General features: G+C 44.1%; 1 protein-coding gene and 1 pseudogene across 2 annotated transcripts; both read right to left on the reverse strand.

The window, feature by feature from the left end:
- Positions 1-1665: 1665 nt before the first annotated feature.
- On the reverse strand, positions 1666-8261 carry LOC311107401 (NADPH oxidase 2-like; annotated as a pseudogene). The gene is made up of 13 exons (XR_014615877.1): positions 8074-8261; positions 6886-6981; positions 6498-6608; positions 6143-6227; positions 5085-5230; positions 4700-4881; positions 4132-4258; positions 3935-4027; positions 3582-3823; positions 3181-3343; positions 2828-2974; positions 2594-2718; positions 1666-2135 (listed from the first exon to the last, which is right to left on the reverse strand). The product of XR_014615877.1 is annotated as an NADPH oxidase 2-like (transcript).
- A 1356-nt stretch (positions 8262-9617) lies between these two features.
- On the reverse strand, positions 9618-23887 carry LOC311107838 (endoplasmic reticulum membrane adapter protein XK-like). Its single transcript, XM_084150404.1, has 3 exons — positions 22918-23887; positions 11853-12112; positions 9618-11763 (listed from the first exon to the last, which is right to left on the reverse strand). The coding sequence occupies exons 1-3, from the start codon at positions 23265-23267 to the stop codon at positions 10913-10915; spliced, it is 1461 nt and encodes a 486-aa protein (XP_084006530.1). The 5' UTR covers positions 23268-23887; the 3' UTR covers positions 9618-10912.
- Positions 23888-24413: the final 526 nt, after the last annotated feature.

Raw genomic sequence — 24413 nt, forward strand, 5'->3', positions numbered from 1 at the left:
TTACACAGGTGCACCTTCTGCTGGGGACAATAAAAGGCCATTCTAAAATGTGCAGTTTTGTCACAACACAATGCCACAGATGTCTCATGTTTTGAAGGAGCGTGCAATTGGCATGCTGACTGCAGGAATGTCCACCAGAGCTGTTGCCAGAGAATTTAATGTTCATTTCTATACCATCAGCTGCCTCTGTCGTTTAACAGAATTTGGCAGAATGTCCAACCGGCCTCACAACCGCAGACCACATGTAACCACGCCAGCCCAGGACCTCCACATCCGGCTTCTTCACCTGCGGGATCATCTGAGACCAGACACCCGGACAGCTGATGAAACTGTGGGTTTGCACAACCAAATAATTTCTGCACAAACTGTCAGAAACCGTCTCAGGGAAGCTCATCTGGGTTCTCATCGTCCTCACCAGGGTCTTGACCTGACTGCAGTTTGGCATCGTAACCGTTTTCAGTGTGCAAATGCTCACCTTCGATGGCTGCTGGAGAAGTGTGCTCTTCATGGATGAATCCCGGTTTCAACTGTACCGGGCAGATAGCAGACAGCGTGTTTGGCGTCGTGTGGGCTAGCGGTTTGTTTATGTCAATGTTGTGAACAGAGTGCTCCATGGTGGTGGTGGGGTTATGGTATGGGCAGGCATAAGCTATGGACAACTAACACAATTACATTTGAATGCTCAGAGATACCGTGACGAGATCCTGAGGCCCATTGTTGTGCCATTAATCCGCCACAATCACCTCATGTTTCAGCATGCACAGCCCAATGTCGCAAGGATCAGTACACAATTCCTGGAAGCTGGAAATGTCCCAGTTCTTCCGTGGCCTGCCTACTCACCAGACATGTCACCCATTGAGCATGTTTGGGATGCTCTGGATCGACGTGTACGAAAGCGTGTTCCAGTTCCTGCCAAAATCCAGTGACTTCGCACAGCCATTGAAGAGGAGTGGGACAACATTCCACAGGCCACAATTAACAGCCTGATCAACTCTCTGTGAAGGAGATGTGTCGCGCATGAGGCAAATGGTGGTCACACCAGATACTAACTGGTTTTCTGATCCATGCCCCTACCTTTTATTTAAGGTATCTGTGACCAACAGATGCATATCTGTATTCCCAGACATGTGAAATCCATAGATTAGGGCCTAATGAATTTATTTCAATTGACCTGATTGCCTTATATGAACTCAGTAAAATCTTTTAAATTGTTGCGTGTTGTATTTATATTTTTGTTCAGTGTACATGTCAGAGGCATGTTTGTTCTACATAGAATATTTATATTAGAACGTAACAAAACATTGCATCCTGCTGAACGCGCCAGAAGAGTATAAAAGTTTATCTTGCCCATGCTACCGTTTCTGTAAAGGCAAATTACCTACTTAAACAAAATTAGCTCTTTATTACGCCTCTATAGAGTAGTATAGTAATTGCCTAAAGAAGATGAATCGTCTGCTATTGAGAAGATTTTTATTTCCCTTATCAAAATCTTTAATTATCAGTGTTGGGATCACAAGTGAGGGGCAAATCAAATCCAATGGTTGGCCTGGGCCATACAGTGCATTCGGAAAGTATTCATCCTTATTCTAAAATTGATTAAATAGGTTTTCCCCCTCATCAATCTACACATAATACCCCATAATGACAAAGCAAACACTGGTTTTTAGAAATGTTAGCAAATTTATTAAAAATAAAAAACAGATTTACATAAGTATTCAGACCATTTGCTATGAGACTCGAAATTGTGCTCAGGTGCATCCTGTTTGCATTGATCATTAAATTGTGCGCCGCCTCATGGGTCTCCCGGTCACGATTGGCTGTGACACAGCCTGGGATCAAACCCGGGTCTGTAGGGACGCCTCAAGCACTTCGATGCAGTGCCTTCGACCACTGCGCCACTCGGGAGGCCCCCTGATGAATGGTTTTAAAAACATCTCTGTTGCAAACATTTTGGAAGACCAAAGAACCAGCTTTTTCTTCAAGGGAGGCAGATTAGACATTGTTTTGCTCAGAAGTTCTCCTTGTTGAAGTAGAATTTGGTCTTTCGGGGATCGACGTCCGTGTATTTGACACATTTATTTGACAAGACGGTAGCTAAGACTGCAGGGCCACACAAGAACGTGCCCACCACTGACCTGTAGACATTGATAAGAGACACATATATAGTAGTTTAGTCAATGAAGGGTACAGTCCAAGCTATATGTAATACCCCTGCTATTAAAGATGCACAATACAGAAATTGCTCCATTTCCTGGTTGCTAAAATTGTAAAAGTTCACTTAATTTCAGTTTGTGACAAAACATACAAGTATAGTGTAGAGAATCGTTGTACCATCTAAACCGCTGTGAAATCTATTTTCCGTAACCAAAAATATTTTACTTTCAGCTGTTTGAAGCTGGTGTACAAAACGCAAAAACAAAACTTAAGAACGGGAAGCATAGAAATAGCGCACATAGAACAGATCTACAGCTTCTTAGACTTGTGAATTTGGTTGGGTCGCCACAAAAGGTTACATATTGCAGCATTAACTACTGTCCAAATTTGATTTATAAGGGAATATTGTAATGTCAAGGCATGTTGTAAACAAACTTACGTCGGATTCTCTTTGCAGACTTGTTCAAACTCCTTATCCCAGTTGGGCCTGCCATAGTTGGTTTTCTGCTTCAGACCAGTGACCACATCCATGTCCGCATCCGCATGAACCATCACATGAGTTGCCTATGGGGAAGAAAGATAGTGAACGGACACTCTACCATAACTACTGCATGTCTCACAGTGGAATATGGTAATAGATTGTTGGTGGGTGTATGTATGCTGCCTCATGTACATGGCTCTGATCCCATCCAGTGAGGTAGAGTTTGTAGGTGAGGAAGTCTCCCATGCCTCTCTCTTCCATCTCCCTCTCCAGCACCTGCAGCAGATCTGCAAACCACTCAAAGGCATGCGTCTCCCTGCACAGCCAATAGAAGTAAATCTGCAACCAGGAAGTAAATATGTGAATGTGATTTCAAACAATGCAATACCGAAGCTATAACATGCTATGCTGGCAATAGTCCATGAAAAATATGAACGTTCACAGAGACATTCAGATGCATCATGGAATTAGACTGGTTTGCAGGACTAAAGCTGTCTGGTTAGTAGCTTCAATGGAAAGCCAGAGAGTATTAATATGTTCCTTACCTTTCTGGTGCGTAGCTTGGGGTTGGAGTCTTTGAATTTGTACCAGATGGACTTGAGGATGGAGGCGAAGGGGGTGACTCCGATTCCAGCGCCAACCAGCATGGCGACCTCGTAGTCAAACACATCCTCACTGGCCGTACCAAACGGTCCGTCCACGCCCATTCTGAGGGACAGGTCAAAGGTCAAGCCATCGAAACAGGAAGGGAGGGCAGAAAGATTTGACCAGCTAAACCTAACTCCTATGCATTCAGGAATGGTTTCCAACGTAATCTGTGCAAGTAACTTTGACCCTTCACAGAAATCATGCATTGGTGCCCCTTATCCTCCCCATCTACAAAGATGAGCAGCTTGCTGCTACATTATAAGCCATTGTCTGCTTTTCTATAAAGATAATAACTTACTTGGGTCCCTGAGCCCCCTCAGGGAGTTGCTCCACGATGCTGATGAGTTTCTGGGTCCAGTCACCTACGGAGCGGATGTGCACGCTGAAGAAGTCCTCCTCGGGGGCAGAGGTCATGGTGAAGGGGTGCCACTCCAGCTGGGAGATGGCAGGGCAGTTGAGGAAGACGTACTGGCCCACGTCCATTTTAAAACCCTTCTTCATCAGCTGCAGTTCCAGTACTTTGGACGGCCGAATCACTATCTAAGAGGGGAGCGTTAGAGAGACGGATATTGATTATCTGGTCATGGAATGGAAAATACAATTATTGTCAATTAAACAGAATAGTTAGTGGTTACTGCAGTGCACACTTACCTTTCTGTATTTGACAGCTTGAATGTAGCGGATGAAGCGCAGCAAGCGTTCACACACATAGAGGACCATGGGACCGATCACCCACATCCAGGTCTATAAGGACAAGGGAACACAGGATATACTGTATCTAAGACAATTCTCTTAAGTCATTTTCGATTATAGGTGGTATTATTATGTGTCATTGAGGAACCTCTTACCTGTGGGAACCCCCCTGCAAACTGAGGGACGGGACACATTTTATTCTTCCCCCAGTCTTCTATATGATCTTTACAGAAGGTGATATTATATGGCGGATTGGCGTTTGTCTGACCTCGAACAATGCGTCTGTAGACAAAGGACAAAACCATTGACTTCTAATCTAAAACAAACATTTACTCTTAAAGGTGCACTATGCAGAAATTGCTCTGCAATTTCCTGGTTGCATAACTTGTAATACAGTAGTTTGCAGAATTTCAGTTTAAGTGACAAAACAAGCAAGTATAGTGTAGAGAATCATTGTACCATCTAAACCTCTGTGAAATACCTTTTCCATAACCAAAAATATTGTATTTTCAGCTGTTTGAAGCTGGTGTACAAAACCGAAAGTAAAACACGCAAAAAAACGAAACTTAAGAACAGGAAACATAGAAATAGTGCACATAGAACAGATCTACCGCTTCTTAGCCTTGCTTTCAATGAGAATGACAGATTTATAACTGACATTTCTATGTGAATTTGGTCGGATATTGTAGCTTTCAAATGAGTGGGAGTGAGAGAGCGCCTTACCCGGCTCCATGGAAGACCAGTCCAGCAAAGAAGACGATGAAGAGGTGGTGTGTGAACCAGAAGACCTCGAAGTAGCTGCGCCTGATGACCTCCATGGACGAGGTGATCATGAGGATGAGTGACAGCGTGATGATTACGCCTGTGATCCCAGCGATGGTGGTGAACACCAGGAGGTTCGGCGTCTGAGGCAGAAGGAGCCAATCAGAATGCACCCAAGTCATTCACATGACGTCTAGGCCTATATAAAACTTCTACAATGACTTGTGCCAGGAGTTTGTTTGGTATACCAAACCTGACTAGGAAAAACTTGGTGCCTAGTTACAATTACATACAAATAATTATAATACAGTACTAAACAAATGATAAAAACTCCAATGGCTTGTACAGTGTTTGTAGAGCGGATTGGGTTCAGGTAGGTGGTGTTGCCCGAGTCGTTCAGGCTGGACAGGGCCGTGCTGAGGGCATCATACTCTCCATGCCTGCTGTTGTAGCACCACTCCACGTTCAGCAAATGGGCAATGATGTGAACCGCTGCCACAAAACAAGAGGAAATAGACAGTTTAACTTTTAATTTAGCATTAGGAATAGAATAGAGATTCCTCATATTTGTTCAACAGGATCATTCCACCCCAGGAAGAATAGCTGCTGCTTCAGCAAAAGCTAATGGGGATCCGAATAAACCACCCCCAAATTCGACATCCATTCAGGGCAGCGCATGTTAATTAATTGGACTTTGGATCTGAGTCACTGCCTTGATTGGATACCACTGCTCCATTCTATAGAAAAACTCTTATTTAAGGATAGAAAGTGTAGAAATTGGCACGAAGATAATGGCACAAAGATAATGGCACAGAGATAATGGCAGAGATAAAAACATAAAATAAGTAATGTCTGAATGTCGTTATCCATTCCTCAAGCATTTCAATCTATTTTGAACCATGTACTGGTATTTCAACAGAAGCGGAGGTTTACAATGACATCCTCAATATAGCCTGAATAGTATATCAGGCGATATCAAAAGATACTGGATGAATGTTCAAATGTTCTATCGAATGTGTCCGATCTGTTTTCTAAAGGATGGGCTGTTTACTTTGTTCTTCTTGAGACAGACTTTGTAAGGCCTTTAGTCTCTCTGAGGTCAGGATCTCCCCATCCAACACACCATAGTAAGTCAATTTCCAGCTTCAGTATTCCTGTCTTTTTCACCCCTTGACCTATTCTACATAAAGATAGATGTATCATATATGCCTTCACCACAATAACAAAGTGTCATATTTTGTGGTGACAAAATAATACTGGTAACAATTTCAAATAAATCATAAACATTTCATCAGCATTGTCACTCTTTGTTTAAGAGTAGATTATTTATCTGTGCAAGAGAAAATAAAGGCTTCAGGCTACGGTTTCAGCTGGTTATCTGACCAGGAAGCAAGCGTTGCATACCTGTCATCAGGCCAATCATGTAGGCCACCAGCTTGTGGAAACTGATATTTTTGTCCAGCTGTTTCCTCATAGTTATTCCACAGCACTGAAACAGCAACACAAGGAAGTTCAAGACAAATTAGGAAATTGACAATCAAAAGTTAATTAAAGGCCATGAACCTTTCAGCTATTGGCAAAGCACTTCAACCATACAAGTCCCTTCCATTATAGTTATCATCAGACAATATAACTATACAGTAATTTACAGAGGAATTTTTGCCACAAGATGCTGTGATGACAAATTAGGCAATAATTGCAGGATGGATGTCCCCACCCTCAGCCCAGCCCTTGGCTAGGCCCTCAGGATTAGTCTTACCACGAAGGAGCCCCGGACTAGAGACAGCAGGTTCCGACACACAGGCAGCAGAATCAGCAGGCAGTTGAAGTTGAGGACTGCTGCAGGGGCTCTGGCCCAGGCCAATGCAGACTGAAAGCCCAAAGACACCCATGTCAACCTCTGCAGTGTGTTATCCTATACATACACTCTGTGACATCTGTCCTATCATAAGGAATGGTGTAAACTACGGGTCAAACTCAGTTAAAACGTTGTAACTACATAGAAACAAATTCAATGGACAATTCCAATTTGAAATTGGATACTTCATACTTGTCCTACTTAAATCATCTGAATGCATTATTAATTGAGCACTTACAGTATACTATGTTTACACTACCCAAGGCCTAAATATTATGGTAAGACTCACCCCTAAAAGGTGTCGCGTGTAGAAAAACCGATCCTCTAAATCGTACAAGAAGTAGAACCAGACGAAGATGAATATGTTGATGGCCATCCAGACCACCTGTAAATCCAGCCAGGAGAAGATTACCAAAACAGCAGGATTGTGAATATTGTACTCTTCTATTTATTATTCTTAAAAAATAACACATGCATTCCTCTCAAAATAACATATCTTTCCGTCTAGACTTGACAGTTCATGCATGTAGCTTTAGTATTCTGATCAGAGTTCTGCCGTTACGAAAAAGATTGCAGTCGGATTGCAGTCTAACTGTAGTTATTCTGCAATTACTGCGTCCAAAATACCACAGTCGACTGAAGATAGGCACTTTTACTGCAGTTTAAAAATTGCAATCTTTTTTTGTAAGGGTGATCATGGAATTCCGAACGAGTCATGCACCGACACTAAATTTAAACGTGTCTACCATGTCCACAGTGTGTTCGGATTCCCTTTTCCCGCACTATATTCAAATATCAGTATGCATTCTACAAACAGTGGAATAGGCTAAATTTGATAACGCAACAACTGATGGCAGTAGCTACCTCTGTAGCTAGCCAGCAAGCAACGCTAAAAGGATTGCATAAAGGATTAGCATAACTCTAGCCAAACAAAACATATATTAGCTAGCTAGCATTTACGAGGACAGCAAACACGTTCCTTCACACGGTAGGAACGTATTTCCTCCAACTTTATAATAAAAAGGTCCCAAAACACACGTTTTTTGGAGACTGGCGGGAGGAGTGCTGATGACGTCGCCCATTGTATGCGCTTTCCGTAGCCTAATTGCGTCCAGACTGAGGAGAAATCCGCACACAATACATTCCTGACCACCTCCTGAAGTGGTCAGCCAGATCTGAACACAATCAGACCACAAATCGAATAGACCCGTCTTTTCAATGCAATCTTCTTATTCTGATAGCAGAAGTCGCATGTAAGTGTCAAGTGTAGACACGACCTTTTAGGGTTTCAGTAAGGCTAACCAAGTTATCCTATTTTGCGCATTTGGAGAGAAATTACGCATCTGAGGCATCACTCAGATGCGCTTTGTCTTGCAGTCCTTAAAAGCCCAAATACATGTATCGCATTCATTGAAATTATACATTGACTATAGCCTACATTATCCAATATGATTAAGTTAATAAATAATGTTCTTACCAGTATGAAGGATGTCAGTCCATGGTTAATGATCCAGTTACCCATTTTGAATGACTTTCGCCATCCAACACTACTGGTCTTTAACCCGTTACCAGTCGTTTTTATACAGCGCACCTGTTCAAACCCCACCCATTTAAGGTCAGTAGTCCAAGTTATGACAAAGAAATACACAGTCCATAAAATTGCATTTCCTCAGGGAGGAAAGTAATCATTTGTATTTGTTGGGAGCGTGTCAGAATGCCATTTGCCACGCCTTTGGAATGAGGAAGACTTTTATTTTTTGGACCGAATATGGTTGACTCTTGGACTCCAAGCAGAGGAATTGAAGAGAGGCCTTTTTCTTTAGACAATTTCGAGCCATATTCGGGTTTACCCCCACCCGATTATAAGTATCCATGCCTGCATCTATAGAACATCTCACGTTCGAGGCACAGATCTGGGGAAGGGTACCAAAAAATGTCTGCAGTATTGAAGGTCCCCAAGAACACTGTAGCCTCCATCATTCTTAAATGCATGACGTTTGGAACCACCAAGACTCTTTCTAGAGCTGGCCGCCCGGCCAAACTGAGAAATCGGGGGAGAAGGGCCTTGGTCAGGGAGGTGACCAAGAACCCAATGGTCACACTGACAGAGTTCCAGAGTGGAGATGGGAGAACCTTCTAGAAGGACAACCATCTCTGCAGCACTCCACCAATCAGGCATTTATGGTAGAGTGGCCAAGCGGAAGCCACTCCTTAGTAAAAGGCACATGACAGCCCACTTGGAGTTTGCCAAAATGCACCTAAAGGACTCAAGAGAAACAAGATTCTCTGGCCTGATGAAACCAAGATTGAACTCTTTGGCCTGAATGCCAAGCGTCACATCTGGAGGATGGAGGGAAAGATGAACAGAGGAAAGTAGAGAGAGATCCTTGATGAAAACCTGCTCCAGAGCGCTCAGGACCTCAGACTGGGGCGAAGGTTCACCTTCCAACAGGACAACAACCCTAAGCACACAGCCAAGACAACGCAGGAGTGGCTTCGGGACAAGTCTCAATGTCCTTGAGTGGCCCAGCCAGAGCCCGGACTTGAACCCGATCTAACATCTCTGGAGAGACCTGAAAATAGCTGTGCACGACACTCCCCATCCAACCTGACAGAGCTTGAGGGGATCTGCAGAGAAGAATGGGAGAAACTCCCCAAGTACACGTGTGCGAAGCTTGTAGCGTCATACCCATGAAGACTCGAGGCTGCAATCACTGCCAAAGGTGCTTCAAAAAAGTACTGAGTAAAGGGTCTGAATACCTATGTAAATGTGATTTCCTTTTTTTATTTGTTATGAATTAGCTAACATTTCTAAAAAACTGTTTTTGCTTTGTCATTATGGGTTATTGTGTGTAGATTGAGGGGGAACAAACTATTTAATCAATTTTAGATTAAGGCTGTAACGTAACAATATGTGGAAAAAGTCAAGTGGTCTGAATAATTTCCGAATGCACTGTATATGGTTTTTGGAAAGTCCATAGGCTACTACTGACAAAATAATTAGAAGAGAAAATATTATTTATATTACAGCATTTATTATTCAATACCTTTTTTATTCAAGTAATAATGCAGTAGTTAAGGCACTTAACATGCTATTGAAACAGACCACACACTTAAAAAGCAGACAAATAATGGACTTCAATATTTCAGACATAAAGGTACCATTAAGGTAGCCTGGGTACCAGTGTCTTTAGCTAATCCCAATGACAAGGAGTGGAAAGGAGTGGAACATTAGCTAAAGACACTGGTGCTCAGGCTACCGATAAGGCATCAATGATTTGTATGTTTTTAATCAAGTCATCACTTAACGTAAAAAGTTGTGAATTGCATCTCAATTACAATATATGTATTTACAAGTGTGATTACATAAAATCTGCATTGTCTCTTTAACCCACTTGTTCTTAAAATGATCACTGTCTATTGACACTTTAACGTGCTAGTTGGAATTACAAAACTCTGAAATTTCCGACTTGTAAGTCGTGCTGCGTTCAACCAGTTAGCAAGTTGGACATTTCAGAGTTTCCTAGTTCCTAGTTCCGACTAGTACGTGAACACGGCATGACTCACTCAGTTTGTCATGTAAGTTTGTACTAACTGTAAGTCGCTCTGGATAAGAGCGTCTGCTAAATGACGTAAATGTAAATGTAAATGTTTGACTTTTAACCACTGTGTGCAAAGGCAAAATAAAACAAGGCCAGGTACTAATAATACAAACCATTCATAAATACACACAGTGGGTGGAGTGGGGTTTGAGGAAGGTGGCTCTGATTTCATCTGACCTTTTATTTCCTTCATGTTACATATGGCCTTGGAAGTGTGGATGAAAGGTACCTAATGCAACATGTTGGGTTTATTAATTAAGTAAACCCCTGAGAAGGTAAGCAGGGGAAGTCCCAGTTTAAAGGGGAAGTCGGCCCAAGGCCGCATGTTTCCACACACCTGGCCCCATTGTATCTGACCCCGTGCTGCTCTCTCAAGGTTGCATATCTTAACAGGGTACAGTCTTTGGTCTCCCGTGGCCCACTGCCTCTCTACCTGTACAGTACAGCCATTCAACAACAGTGATGCAACATTGTCTATATCACGGCTGATCTTTTTGACCCCAAAGCTCTGCATGCACGTGTTATTCTAAAACGAGGATAATCAATAAAAATCTTGGGACCAACTTGTCCTCTGTGCACCGCAGAACAAGCAGCTCTGTCCGTCTCCTTATCTGCACCACTCACAGTATAACAGTCCTGAGTGTACATAGCCATTAGTTCAGTAGTTGCACCACGCAGTGACCCCATATCATCAAATCATCACATGGGGCCTTCTCAAGCTGCCTCCATTATGTCTTCAATGATGGCCGACTCCCGCTCCCCCAGCTGGCTGGTTAGGTCGGGGGGCTGCAGTTCCGGCGGCTCCAGTGGCACCAGCACCATGGTGGCGGTGGTGGAATAGGAATGGGGTTGCCCCTGCTCCTCACTCCCCCCGCCCCTACGGCAGCAGATACAGCAGCAGACGCAGGCCAGGCAGTCGTGCACGTTGTGCCTGAAGAGGCGCCGACACGGGTGGCAGAACTGGTAGAAGAGTAGCATGAAGAGCACGGCCAGGCTGTAGCAGATCAGCAGCTGGGCCACCAGCAGCGGGGCACACACGTACTCGTAGAAGTCCGACTTGTAGAAGTACCAGAGGGCGATGAGCGCGCCGTTCTCGAGGAAGCGTCCGACGTAGTATGCGGCCAGGCGGCCCCAGCGCTGCTTCTTCTCGATGAGGTCGCGATGGGCCAGGTCTAGCTGCACGGCCGACCAGCAGAAGATGTTGATGCAGGCATACAGGAAGGTGACGAGCGACAACACCACTGTGGTGCCCAGCTTGCTGAAGTTCTTCTCCACGTTGTCGGGCAGCGAGGCGCGTCGCACCCAGAATTCAACCCAGGGCAGCAGTAAGAAGAAGAGCAGGTTGCCTAGGCCCACAGGGATCACCCAGTAGGTGAGCGCCGTGCTGAACAGCACCAGTGAGGTGACGCGCGTGGCGATCTCCAGGCCCCGCCACAGGATCATGCAGAGGTAGGCGGCCGGGCGCAGCCGCACCTTGTAGTCGTCGTAACGGATGTTGATGGCCAGCACGCTGCACACCAGGGCCCCATAGGTGACGGAGATGAGGCAGATGATCATCAGAGTCACTGGGATGAACACAGAGACAAAGCACTTGTTAGCGCCTCCAAACAAAACATACAGCATTCACCATTAACGGCATCAAGAGAACTCTTACTTCTGGTGGGGAGTAGGTACTTCTCCTGGATGGTGGCGTACAGCTGCAGGGTGAGCTGGGGGGTGGAGCCCAGGAAGGCCTGGATGACGGCGGTGCGTTTGAAGGCATTCCGGTGGGTGGCCAGCTTGCGCTCCGAGTGGCCAATCTCCCACTCCATGGGCGTGCCCTGGTCCTTCTTCAGCTTGATCTTCCTGGAGATGGTCACATATGGCTCCTCCTCTTTACCTGCCTTAAAATAAACCACCAGAGCCTCGAAACACCTGAGGAGGTACGAGGGCAATTGAAAATGGAGCAATTCCACATAACCACCAGAGAGCATTACAGGCTAACAAAAAAACATGTCTTGTTTCTTTACTTTCAGTCAAGGGTTTGCATTATCATTCAATAAATATTACATTTTGCTTCACATTTAAATTTAATAATAATAATATGCCATTTAGCAGACGCTTTTATCCAAAGCGACTTACAGTCATGCGTGCATATATATATATATATATATATATATATATAATTTTTTTGTATGAGACGTTTTGAGACTGAAAAATGTGACATTGATATATGGCTCCACCAGAGGGCAGTCTATGTGACAGCCTTTGCACGACTGATATAGTACTGAGACCTAAGAAGGGTGTGTTCCCTTCCCAGAGGTAAATGCTTTCACTGTTCACTGACAAACATGTTGTGTAGCTCTCCTTTACGTCTGTTTATGTTGAATAGTATCAGTGCAGGGGTTAGCTGTACACAAGGCACTTAACATCCAATGTATCCACACTCAACTAGTAAATCACACAGCACATTGTTGGAATGTTGTCTTTCAGACCAAAACATCTCCTACTTTGAACATGGGCTTTAGGGGAGAGAACACACAGACAGGCTAGCTACTACTAGGATTATCTTCCTGGCTGTTCAGCTGTGTGCTGCTACTGGACCCCTCTGGCACACACTCCGTCAGCCATTTTCAGCCGCTGTTTTTACAGCTGTTGTGGTGCTGGTGGAATCACGTTGGCTGTGACCTTACAGTGCATAACCAAAACATGCGCCTCTCGTCTTTGACTTCAACTCTCGCTGAACTGAGAGACATTAGGGAGGGGTAGGGAAGGTGCTCTGTGCCATCCACAAGCTGCCTCATCGCTCGAGTGGTACTACTATACTGGTAGCCTACGCATAAGAATCGGGTTCATCTTGTCTGATAGTTTCATGACTGTGCAAAGTCTACAGATGGAGAGCAGTAGCGGGCACAAGACTGATTTACTTCCATATTTGGCATCATAATGCAACTGAGAATGAGTGCTGAGTCAGTCTAGCTAGCCAGCCAGCCAGCACTTCAGGTTCTGAAAAAACAACTAAGAGACTAAATGTATTTCACTTAGAGGAAAAAGCATGTCTGAGAAAAAGGTTCGCTGGCAGAACCAATATGCCTGATGTCCACAGCAGCATCTAATGGTACCATTGGCTGAAGCAAAGTGCCTACTGCTGGGTAATCACTCCCTGGCCATAAAAATCACTTTGCTCTTACAAGTTCTTGTAAAAAGAGCAAAGTAAAACACACATGCAATAGGGGGAGTGTATCAGCTGGCTGGTTAGCATCAGCTGGCTGGTGTGGTTTGACATTGGATAGCCCATCTCAATATATTACAGAATGGGACAATATACACTACATGTCCAAAAGTATGTGGACACATGCTCGAACATCTCATTCCAACAAAATCATTGGCATTAATATGGAGTTGGTCCCCCCTTTGCTGCAATAACAGCCTCCACTCTTCTGGGAAGGCTTTCCACTAGATGTTGGAACATTTCTGCGGGGACTTGCTTCCATTCAGCCACAAGAGAATTAGTGAGGTTGGGCACTGATGTTAGGCCTGGCTCGCAGCCAGCGTTCAGAGGTCAGGGCTCTGTGCAGGCCAGTCAAGTTTTTCCACACCGATCTCAACAAAACATTTCTGTATGGACCTCACTTTGTGGACGGGGGCATTGTCATGCTGAAACAGGAAAGGGCCTTCCCCAAACTGTTGCCACAAAGTTGGATGCACAGAATCGTCTAGAGTGCTTTGAAAGGCTGGTCATGGCTCACATCAACACCATTATCCCAGAAACCCTAGACCCACTCCAATTTGCATACCGCCCCAACAGATCCACAGATGATGCAATCTCTATTGCACCACACTGCCCTTTCCCACCTGGACAAGAGGAACACCTATGTGAGAATGCTATTCATTGACTACAGCTCAGCATTCAACACCATAGTGCCCTCAAAGCTCATCACTAAGCTAAGGATCCTGGGACTAAACACCTCCCTCTGCAACTGGATCCTGGACTTCCTGACGGGCCGCCCCCAGGTGGTAAGGGTAGGTAACAACACATCTGCCACACTGATCCTCAACACAGGGGCCCCTCAGGGGTGCGTGCTCAGTCCCCTCCTGTACTCCCTGTTCACCCATGACTGCATGGCCAGGCACGACTCCAACACCATCATTAAGTTTGCAGACGACACAACAGTGGTAGGCCTGATCACCGACAACGATGAGACAGCTTATAGGGAGGAGGTCAGAGACCTGGCCGTGTGGTGCCAGGATAACAACCTCTCCCTCAACGTGACCAAGACAAAGGAGATGATTGTGGACTACAAGAAAAAAAAGAGGACTGCGCACGCCCCCATTCTCATCGACGGGGCTGTAGTGGAACAGGTTGAGAGCTTCAAGTTCCTTGGTGTCCACATCACCAACGAACTATCATGGTCCAAACACACCAAGACAGTCGTGAAGAGGGCACGACAAAGCCTATTCGCCCTCAGGAGACTGAAAAGATTTGGCATGGGTCCTCAGATCCTCAAAAAATTATACAGCTGCACCATCGAGAGCATCCTGACTGGTTGCATCACTGCCTGGTATGGCAACTGTTCGGCCTCCGACCGCAAGGCACTACAGAGGGTAGTGCGTACGGCCCAGTACATCACTGGGGCCAAGCTTCCTGCCATCCAGGACCTCTATACCAGGCGGTGTCAGAGGAAGGTCCTCAAAATTGTCAAAGACTCCAGCCACCCTAGTCATAGACTGTTCTCTCTGCTACCGCACGGCAAGCGGTACCGGAGTGCCAAGTCTAGGTCCAAAAGACTTCTCAACAGCTTCTACCCCCAGCCATAAGACTCCTGAACAGCTAATCATGGCTACCCTGATTATTTGCACTGCCCCCCCACCCCATCTTTTTACGCTGCTGCTACTCTGTTAATTATTTATGCATAGTCACTTTAACTCTACCCACATGTACATATTACTTCAACTACCTCAACTAGCCGGTGCCCCCGCACATTGACTCTGCATCGGTACCCCCCTGTATATATAGCCTCCCTACTGTTATTTTATTTTACTTCTGCTCTTTTTTTCTCAACACTTTTTTGTTGTTGTTATATTTTACTTTTTTATAAAAAATAAATGCACTGTTGGTTAAGGGCTGTAAGTAAGCATTTCACTGTAATGTCTGCACCTGTTGTATTCGGCGCATGTGGCCAATAAAATTTGATTTGATTTTAATGTCATTTTATGCTGTAGCGTTAAGATTTCCCTTCCCTAGAACTAAGGGGCATAGCCCGAACCATGGCCCCAGACCATTATTCCTACTACAACAAACTTTACAGTTGGCACTATGCATTCAGGCAGGTAGCGTTCTCCTGGCATCCACCAAACCCAGATTTGTCCATCGGACAGCCAGATGGTGAAGCGTGATTCATCACTCCAGAGAACGCGTTTCCACTGTTCCAGAGTCCAATGGTGGCAAGCTTTACACCACTCCAGCCAACGCTTGGCATTGCACATGGTGATCTTAGGCTTGTGTGCGGCTGCTCGGCCATGGAAACCCATTTCATGAAGCTCCCAACAAACAGTTATTGTGCTGACGTTGCTTCCAGAGGCAGTTTGGAACTCGGTAGTGAGTGTTGCAATCGAGGATAGACTATTTTTACGCGCTTCAGCACTCAGCGGTCCCATTCTGTGAGCTTGTGTGGCCTACCACTTCACGGCTGAGCAGTTGTTGCTCCTAGACGTTTCCACTTCACAATAACAACACTTACAGTTGACCGGGGCAGCTCTAGCAGGGCAGAAATTTGACAAACTGACTTGTTGAAAAGGTGGTATCCTATGACGGTACCACGTTGAATGTCACGGAGCTCTTCAGTAAGGCCATTCTACTGCCAATGTTTGTCTATGGAGATTGCATGGCTATGTGCTCGATTTTATACACCAGTCAGCAACGGGTGTCACTGAAATAGCCAAATCCACTAATTTGTAGGGGTGTCCACATACTTTTGTAAACATAGTGTAGTTTAGTTGTCTAATTAAATACTTTCAATATTTGTACATGAATTTCTACAATTTATAGTTGGTTTGAGGTTTCAGTCATTGAAATTTGGAGCTATTGACATTTTTATATATTGTCCCATGTACATTGTGTAATTTAATGATTGTCCCCAACTAGCCCCATAGGGATATCAAATGTCAAACCAAACTGACCATGTGCATTACAATTGGGTCAGGTGCAGCTGTGCTTCGAATTGATGATTACTTGGGTGCAGGATTGAAATAAACCCAACTCAAGGAAAACCGAGTTTGGGAAACCCTGCTTTAAGGCATGGGCTGCAGTTCAAGCAACCGTGGCTTTTGTTTTTCATCAAAAAAAGTCACAAGGGCGGTTTCATCATCAGGAAATACTTTCAACATGCTCCTTGAGGTCCAGTAGAGATTTCTCATCCTGTTATGCTTAACAGTGCTTTGACATAACACCAATAAGAGACATTGGTGAAAAAAAGAAAAAAGAAAATCAATTTTGACCTTCGGACAAATTCAATTTCTTTGAGTGTTTGCACTAAGCTAGCATTTCAGAATACAGGACATCGAGACACCAACCTTTCCTCACTGTGTGTAAACACTTTCAGTGTTGCATGATGGTCCCGTGTAGCTCAGTTGGTAGAGCATGGCGCTTGCAACGCCACGGTTGTGGGTTCGATTCCCACGGGGGGGCCAGTACGAAAATGTATGCACTCACTAACTGTAAGTCGCTCTGGATAAGAGCGTCTGCTAAATGACAAAAATGTAAATGATGGGACAGTAGTGACTAAGTATGTAGCTACCTCTGCATCGGGCGACAATTATATTCTCTTAGACAAGCTGTGACAAGGTCCACTCAAGCAGGGAACCAACCTGACACTATACAGAGATTCCCAGTTGTTACATCATGACATACAGTATTATCTAAGAGAGATTCTAAGATACATTGCTAGCTAAACTTTACTTTGTGTTCATCCATTGACATGTGAGTAACAAGATGGATACCACCCTGTGAGCTAGAGTCCTTGCCTATTACAAGGTAAATCAAGCCGTGCAGTCATCAACATTGAAACCCTTGGTCGGAGTTGCTAGGAAACATGCAATATTGAATTGCGCCGACACAGCAGATGATCTGTGATGATGACATCATCCACCATGCTCCACAGGAAGTACACAACAGATCAGCCCGAAGCGCAGAGGAGAGGTGGTCTGTGGGAGTAACTGTAACTAAATCACAGCTGTTTATCTAGTGCATCTGTTTTTGACACAGTAAACCATTCACTTAGAAACAAAATATGGTTTAAGGCAGGAAAATGTCAGGAAAGGAATGATATATGTAGCTTCCTCTACGGAGGGAACCACATCTCCAGACAAGCCACCCTCCAGAGTATAATTATAGAACTGTGTAGCTGTAGCACAAAAACCCTGAAAACGAAACTTGATCTAATTCTACAGAAAACTAAAGGTCTGCTTCTCACTGTTCAGCACTGCTACAGTGAGGGAGTGTGGGAGCATGGCTGTAAACAGTGTGCCAATGTCATGCCATGTGCTGGCTTGGAAAATGCCTGCTAGTCAGTCACTTGATTTGTCATAAAAGGTGGAGCTAGTACAGGCAAAGAGATCACGCCAAAGCTGCCCTTTGAATTGAACATATATGTAGATGTAAGGTGTTTATTCGAATATAACTATCTATTGTACCATCTTACAATATATCAAATATTATACAAATATTTAACAGCAGTTAATCTGCTACTCTTTAGAGAAAACTCAAGTAATATGACACAGGGCACTGCTTCCACATCCCAGTCAGAGGCTCTTCTAGATATTTGAATACTTGACACACATGGCTGATAATCACGCTTCACTTCTAATGGAGCACATTCACCTCGCAGAATCAAGGCAGTCCTTGTTGCGGTATTGAAAAGATTGAATGCAGAATATCTATAACAAAATAGGAAACACCGTTACTGTGCTTTTCTGGCTCTTTTATTAATCTGTACTATGGAATGGTAAACCATGCAGAGGTAAAGTCAACATGCTGAAGGCCTACTTCTTACAGTGTTAAGGGCCACACCCTCAGCCAAATACCATCTACAGTGATCAAATTGTAAAATCCAAGGTCCTGTTGACAAACCAAAGCTCGCCAACAGTATCACTCAGATATGCTCAGTTTTAAAACAGCAACCAAAGACTCCACCTTAACCTTAATTCACCAGTGACAAATGACTCATGGTTTGTTCAACAGGTCTAGACAAAGAGAAACCTTAACCACGGTCATGGGGTAAAAGAGTTCTTTACAGAAATGTCAGTATTAGAGCCTTCAAAGTGTGTGGATTTCACACCAAAGCAAAATGAGAGCTATGATGGGTGTTATTTCAGCCAATTAGATATGTGAAACTAATGAAAGAATGTGTCTGATCAAAACTAAGATTAATTTCTGAATACCAATTACCGGTACCTCAAAATTGAGGTTGATCTCATTGTTACTTGTCACATGTGCCTGGGGTGTACTCATTACAGAAAACCGTTTAAGAACCAAACAAAAGCAAACAGAGCAAATTAGTTTCTATTGGACAAATTCAGGTAGGTCCCTCCCTGTTTTGTTCCGTTTGCAACAGAATATGCGTAATGAATACACCTCTGGCAGTGGCAGTTCAAACCCAATTAAAAGTGGGTTGACAAAGAAGCAGCTGTATCTACAGTAGGTTGCATGAGTCACATGTCTGACAGAGTTGTAAATGAGAGGGTCTATCTGAATCTTGACTCATTTTACAACTGGCCAAACAGGTTTGAAGAGACCGGAAAATACTGCCCTGATTCTAGGATAAGTGAGTAAACATTGTAGAGCATTTTCTCTCCACAGAGACGTTTCTTAGTAGGCCTACAGCGCTGTAGCGGGAAAGAGGGGGCTAAATTATATGAACCTGCGGTGCAGTCAAGTGTTCTAGTCCCTGTGAGGCAGTAGAACAGTCCTATATAAGCCATTTTACGTATTACACTCTCTACTTCGAGAAGCCTCCTCGTGCACAGTTCCACCTGCCAACTGGTACGCTTCCCCACAGCTGATTGAGACTAGATCCTGTTGTGCAGAGGTGAGTGCTCTACTCCCTGCACCACGAAAGCCTGGGCCTTGGGTATTTTTCTTTATTTAACCAGGTAAGCCAGTTGAGAACAAGTCCTCATTTACAACTGCGACCTGGCCAAGATAAAGCAAAACAGTGCGATAAAAACAACAACACAGTTACATATGGGATAAACAAAACGTACAGTCAATAACACAATAGAAAATCTATATACAGTGTGTGCAAATGTAGTAAGTTATGGAGGTAGGGCAATAAATAGGCCATAGTGCAAAATAATTACAATTTAGTATTAACACTGGAGATACAGTGGGGGAAAAAAGTATTTAGTTAGCCACCAATTGTGCAAGTTCTCCCACTTAAAAAGATGAGAGAGGCCTGTAATTTTCATCATAGGTACACGTCAACTATGACAGACAAAATGAGAAGAAAAAAAATCCAGAAAAATCACATTGTAGGATTTTTTATGAATTTATTTGCAAATTATGGTGGAAAATAAGTATTTGGTCAATAACAAAAGTTTCTCAATACTTTGTTATATACCCTTTGTTGGCAATGACACAGGTCAAACGTTTTCTGTAAGTCTTCACAAGGTTCACACACTGTTGCTGGTATTTTGGCCCATTCCTCCATGCAGATCTCCTCTAGAGCAGTGATGTTTTGGGGCTGTCGCTGGGCAACACGGACTTTCAACTCCTTCCAAAGATTTTCTATGGGGTTGAGATCTGGAGACTGGCTAGGCCACTCCAGGACCTTGAAATGCTTCTTACGAAGCCACTCCTTCGTTGCCCGGGCGGTGTGTTTGGGATCATTGTCATGCTGAAAGACCCAGCCACGTTTCATCTTCAATGCCCTTGCTGATGGAAGGAGGTTTTCACTCAAAATCTCACGATACATGGCCCCATTCATTCTTTCCTTCACACGGATCAGTCGTCCTGGTCCCTTTGCAGAAAAAAAGCCCCAAAGCATGATGTTTCCACCCCCATGCTTCACAGTAGGTATGGTGTTCTTTGGATGCAACTCAGCATTCTTTGTCCTCCAAACACGACGAGTTGAGTTTTTACCAAAAAGTTCTATTTTGGTTTCATCTGACATTCTCCCAATCCTCTTCTGGATCATCCAAATGCACTCTAGCAAACTTCAGACGGGCCTGGACATGTACTGGCTTAAGCAGGGGGACATGTCTGGCACTGCAGGATTTGAGTCCCTGGCGGCGTAGTGTGTTACTGATGGTAGGCGTTGTTACTTTGGTCCCAGCTCTCTGCAGGTCATTCACTAGGTCCCCCCGTGTGGTTCTGGGATTTTTGCTCACCGTTCTTGTGATCATTTTGACCCCACGGGGTGAGATCTTGCGTGGAGCCCCAGATCGAGGGAGATTATCAATGGTCTTGTATGTCTTCCATTTCCTAATAATTGCTCCCACAGTTGATTTAAAAAAAAATATATATATATATATATTCAAACCAAGCTGCTTACCTATTGCAGATTCAGTCTTCCCAGCCTGGTGCAGGTCTACAATTTTGTTTCTGGTGTCCTTTGACAGCTCTTTGGTCTTGGCCATAGTGGAGTTTGGAGTGTGACTGTTTGAGGTTGTGGACAGGTGTCTTTTATACTGATAACAAGTTCAAACAGGTGCCATTAATACAGGTAACGAGTGGAGGACAGAGGAGCCTCTTAAAGAAGAAGTTACAGGTCTGTGAGAGCCAGAAATCTTGCCTGTTTGTTATTGACCAAATACTTATTTTCCACCATAATTTGCAAATAAATTCATTAAAAATCCTACAATGTGATTTTCTGGATTTTTTTCTTCTCAATTTGTCTGTCATAGTTGACGTGTACCTATGATGAAAATTACAGGCCTCTCTCATCTTTTTAAGTGGGAGAACTTGCACAATTGGTGGCTGACTAAATACTTTTTTTCCCCACTGTAGATGTGCAAAAGATGATGTGCAAATAGAGATACTGGGGTGCAAATGAGTAAAATAAATAACAATATGGGGATGAGGTAGTTGGGTGGGCTAATTACAGATGGGCTGTGTACAGGTGCAGTGATCAGTAAGCTGCTCTGACAACTGATGCTTAAAGTTAGTGAGGGAGATAAGAGTCTCCAGCTTCAGAGATTTTTGCAGTTCGTTCCAGTCATTGGCAGCAGAGAACTGGAAGGAATGGCGGCCAAAGGAGGTGTTGGCTTTGGGGATGACCAGTGAGATATACCTACTGGAGCGCATACTACGGGTGGGTGTTGCTATGGTGACCAATGAGCTAAGATAAGGCGGGGATTTGCCTAGCAGTGATTTATAGATGACCTGGAGCCAGTGGGTTTGGCGACGAATATGTAGTGAGGGCCAGCCAACGAGAGCGCACAGGTCACAATGGTGGGTAGTATATGGGGCTTTGGTGACAAAATGGATGGCACTGTGATAGACTACATCCAATTTGCTGAGTAGAGTGTTGGAGGCTATTTTGTAAATGACATCGCCGAAGTCAAGGATCGGTAAGATAGTCAGTTTTACGAGGGCATGTTTGGCAGCATGAGTGAAGGAGGCTTTGTTGCGAAATAGGAAGCCGATTCTAGATGTAACTTTGGATTGGAGATGCTTAATGTGAGTCTGGAAGGTGAGTTTACAGTCTAACCAGACACCTAGGTATTTGTAGTTGTCCACATATTCTAAGTCAGACCCACCGAGAGTAGTGATTCTAGTCGGGCGGGCGGGTGCAAGCAGCGTTTTGATTGAAGAGCATGCATTTAGTTTTACTAGCGTTTAAGCGCAGTTGGAGGCTACGGAAGGAGTGTTGTATGGCATTGAAGCTCGTTTGGAGGTTTGTTAACACAGTGTCCAATGAAGGGCCATATGTATACAAAATGGTGTTGTCTGCGTAGACGTGGATCTGAGAGTTACCAGCAGCAAGAGCGACATCATTGATATACACAGAGAATAGAGTCTGCCCGAGAATTGAACCCTGTGGCACCCCCACAGAGACTGCCAGAGGTCCAGACAACAGGCCCTCCGATTTGACACATTGAACTCTATCTGAGAAGTAGTTGGTGAACCAGGCGAGGCAGTCATTTGAGAAACCAATGCCATTTAGTCTGCCAATAAGAATGCAGGGATTGACAGTCGAAAGCCTTGGCCAGGTCGATGAAGACGGCTGCACAGTACTGTCTTTTATCGATCGCGGTTATAATATCGTTTAGGACCTTGAGCGTGGCTGAGGTGCACCCATGACCAGCTCGGAAACCAGATTGCATAGTGGAGAAGGTACGGTGGGATTCGAAATGGTCGGTGATCTGTTTGTTAACTTGGCTTTCAAATACTTTCGAAAGGCAGGGCAGGATGGATATAGGTCTGTAACAGTTTGAATCTAGAGTGTCACCCCCTTTGAAGAGGGGGATGACCACGGCAGCTTTCCAATCTCTGGGGATCTCAGACATTTACATTTCTTACAGTTAGTGACGATACGAAAGAGAGGTTGAACAGGCTAGTAATAGGGGTTGCGACAATTTCGGCGGCTAATTTTAGAAAGAAAGGGTCCAGATTGTCTAGCCCAGCTGATTTGTAGGGGTCCATATTTTGCAGCTCTTTCAGAACTGGGAGAGGCAGTAGAACACTCATTACAATAGGCTACTTACTACTCAGCACTGTGATGACTTTGCGCCATACCTACCTAATGAGTGGGCCCAGGAGTAGTAGATGCAAGAAGAGGACCAGGGGGCGGTCTCTTCCCAAGTCTCTATGAATGAATGTCAGCGCCAATTGAGTCAATACAGCGGGCACCAACATGAAGGTGATGGTCAACCCCATCCAGATGTCGTCATCGCTCTTGTGGTACATGTTGCAAAGCACAGCTGCACAGACAAACTCAGCACAATACAACAAAGTGGCCAACACCACGCTGAAAGGGGGTTGAATGTTACTGTGGTTCACAACCAACATGACTCCGTTTTCAGAGGGGGATTCATGGTGGAATTGATCGACGTCCGAGATCTTTTCGACTGGGTCGCCCTCTTCTTCCATGGCTCAATGACTAAAACAATGTCAGACAATGGAGACCTATAGAGCTGACGGATGGCTCATAGTTTTACGCAGAAAAGTGTAGTTTCCAAGTGTTTGCCAAGTGTCAGATTGTATCCTTATCCATATAGATTTCTTCAAACTAAGCAGTTCAGTTTGTTATCATTCGTGAATATATGAAGTTTGTTAGACATCGTCTTCAATGTTTCCTTGTGATACGTTTGCTTCGGTAGGTAATGTCCACACACAAGCAGAACTCCTTTGTGTATCAATAGGCTATATCACGTGGCATTACCACCCGTGGCCACAATAAAAAAAGAAAATAAACCACCACCCATTTAGTATCTCTAGGGTAGTCTTCCAAATCGCAACCAGTGGTTGTAACATACGTGTAAACACCAGTCATACTCCCACAATCTCAAAGATCGGCAAATACATTTTCCAGCGCAATGTCATGCCGCTGATGTCTGCCTGCAAATGATGGCCTCAGTGCCCACATTTACTTGTTGGAAAGCAACGTCGACTGTTCTAAATCAATAAAAACTGAAACGATCCATCCGCTGTAGAGTCCCATTGAAAACTTGAGTAAATGCAAACGTGAATGTTTTTGTTAGCTCCTCCAGTGATCAAGAAACAGGTGTGGCTGAACATGCATGGAGGGACCTATGTGAAGCTAGCAACAATAACGATTAGCTACACTAGTGGAATTTGCCTTCAAAATAAAAATTCCCCATTGAAAGTGATGCAAACGGATAGAAATTGTGGAATTATGCCATATTTGGACTAGATAATGGTAAACAAGGTTGGAATGTTGTTATGTAAATTCAACAAAATACAATAATTAGTTAATTTGACCAACAACAAAAAAAAGTCAGTTGAAATCGCACTGTGGATGTGTTAGACTTCAGAATTGCTTTTGGGCATACTTATATTTCACTGTACAATCTTACCTATGGATTGTGGATCAATGAAGTGGTGTATCAGCCTACTCAGTGACACCCACAGAACACACCTGTGAAGAGTTTACACAAATATTAGCGTCTTAACTCTTATTAGGGGACTTTGTGGTAAATCACCTCCCCAGTCACCCTATTGTGCGCATTGATATTCATATTTCACTGTACAGCCTTACGTATGGATTGTGGATCC

Source organism: Coregonus lavaretus (assembly GCF_964263955.1).
Source record: "Coregonus lavaretus genome assembly, chromosome: 32".
NCBI lineage: Eukaryota > Metazoa > Chordata > Actinopteri > Salmoniformes > Salmonidae > Coregonus > Coregonus lavaretus.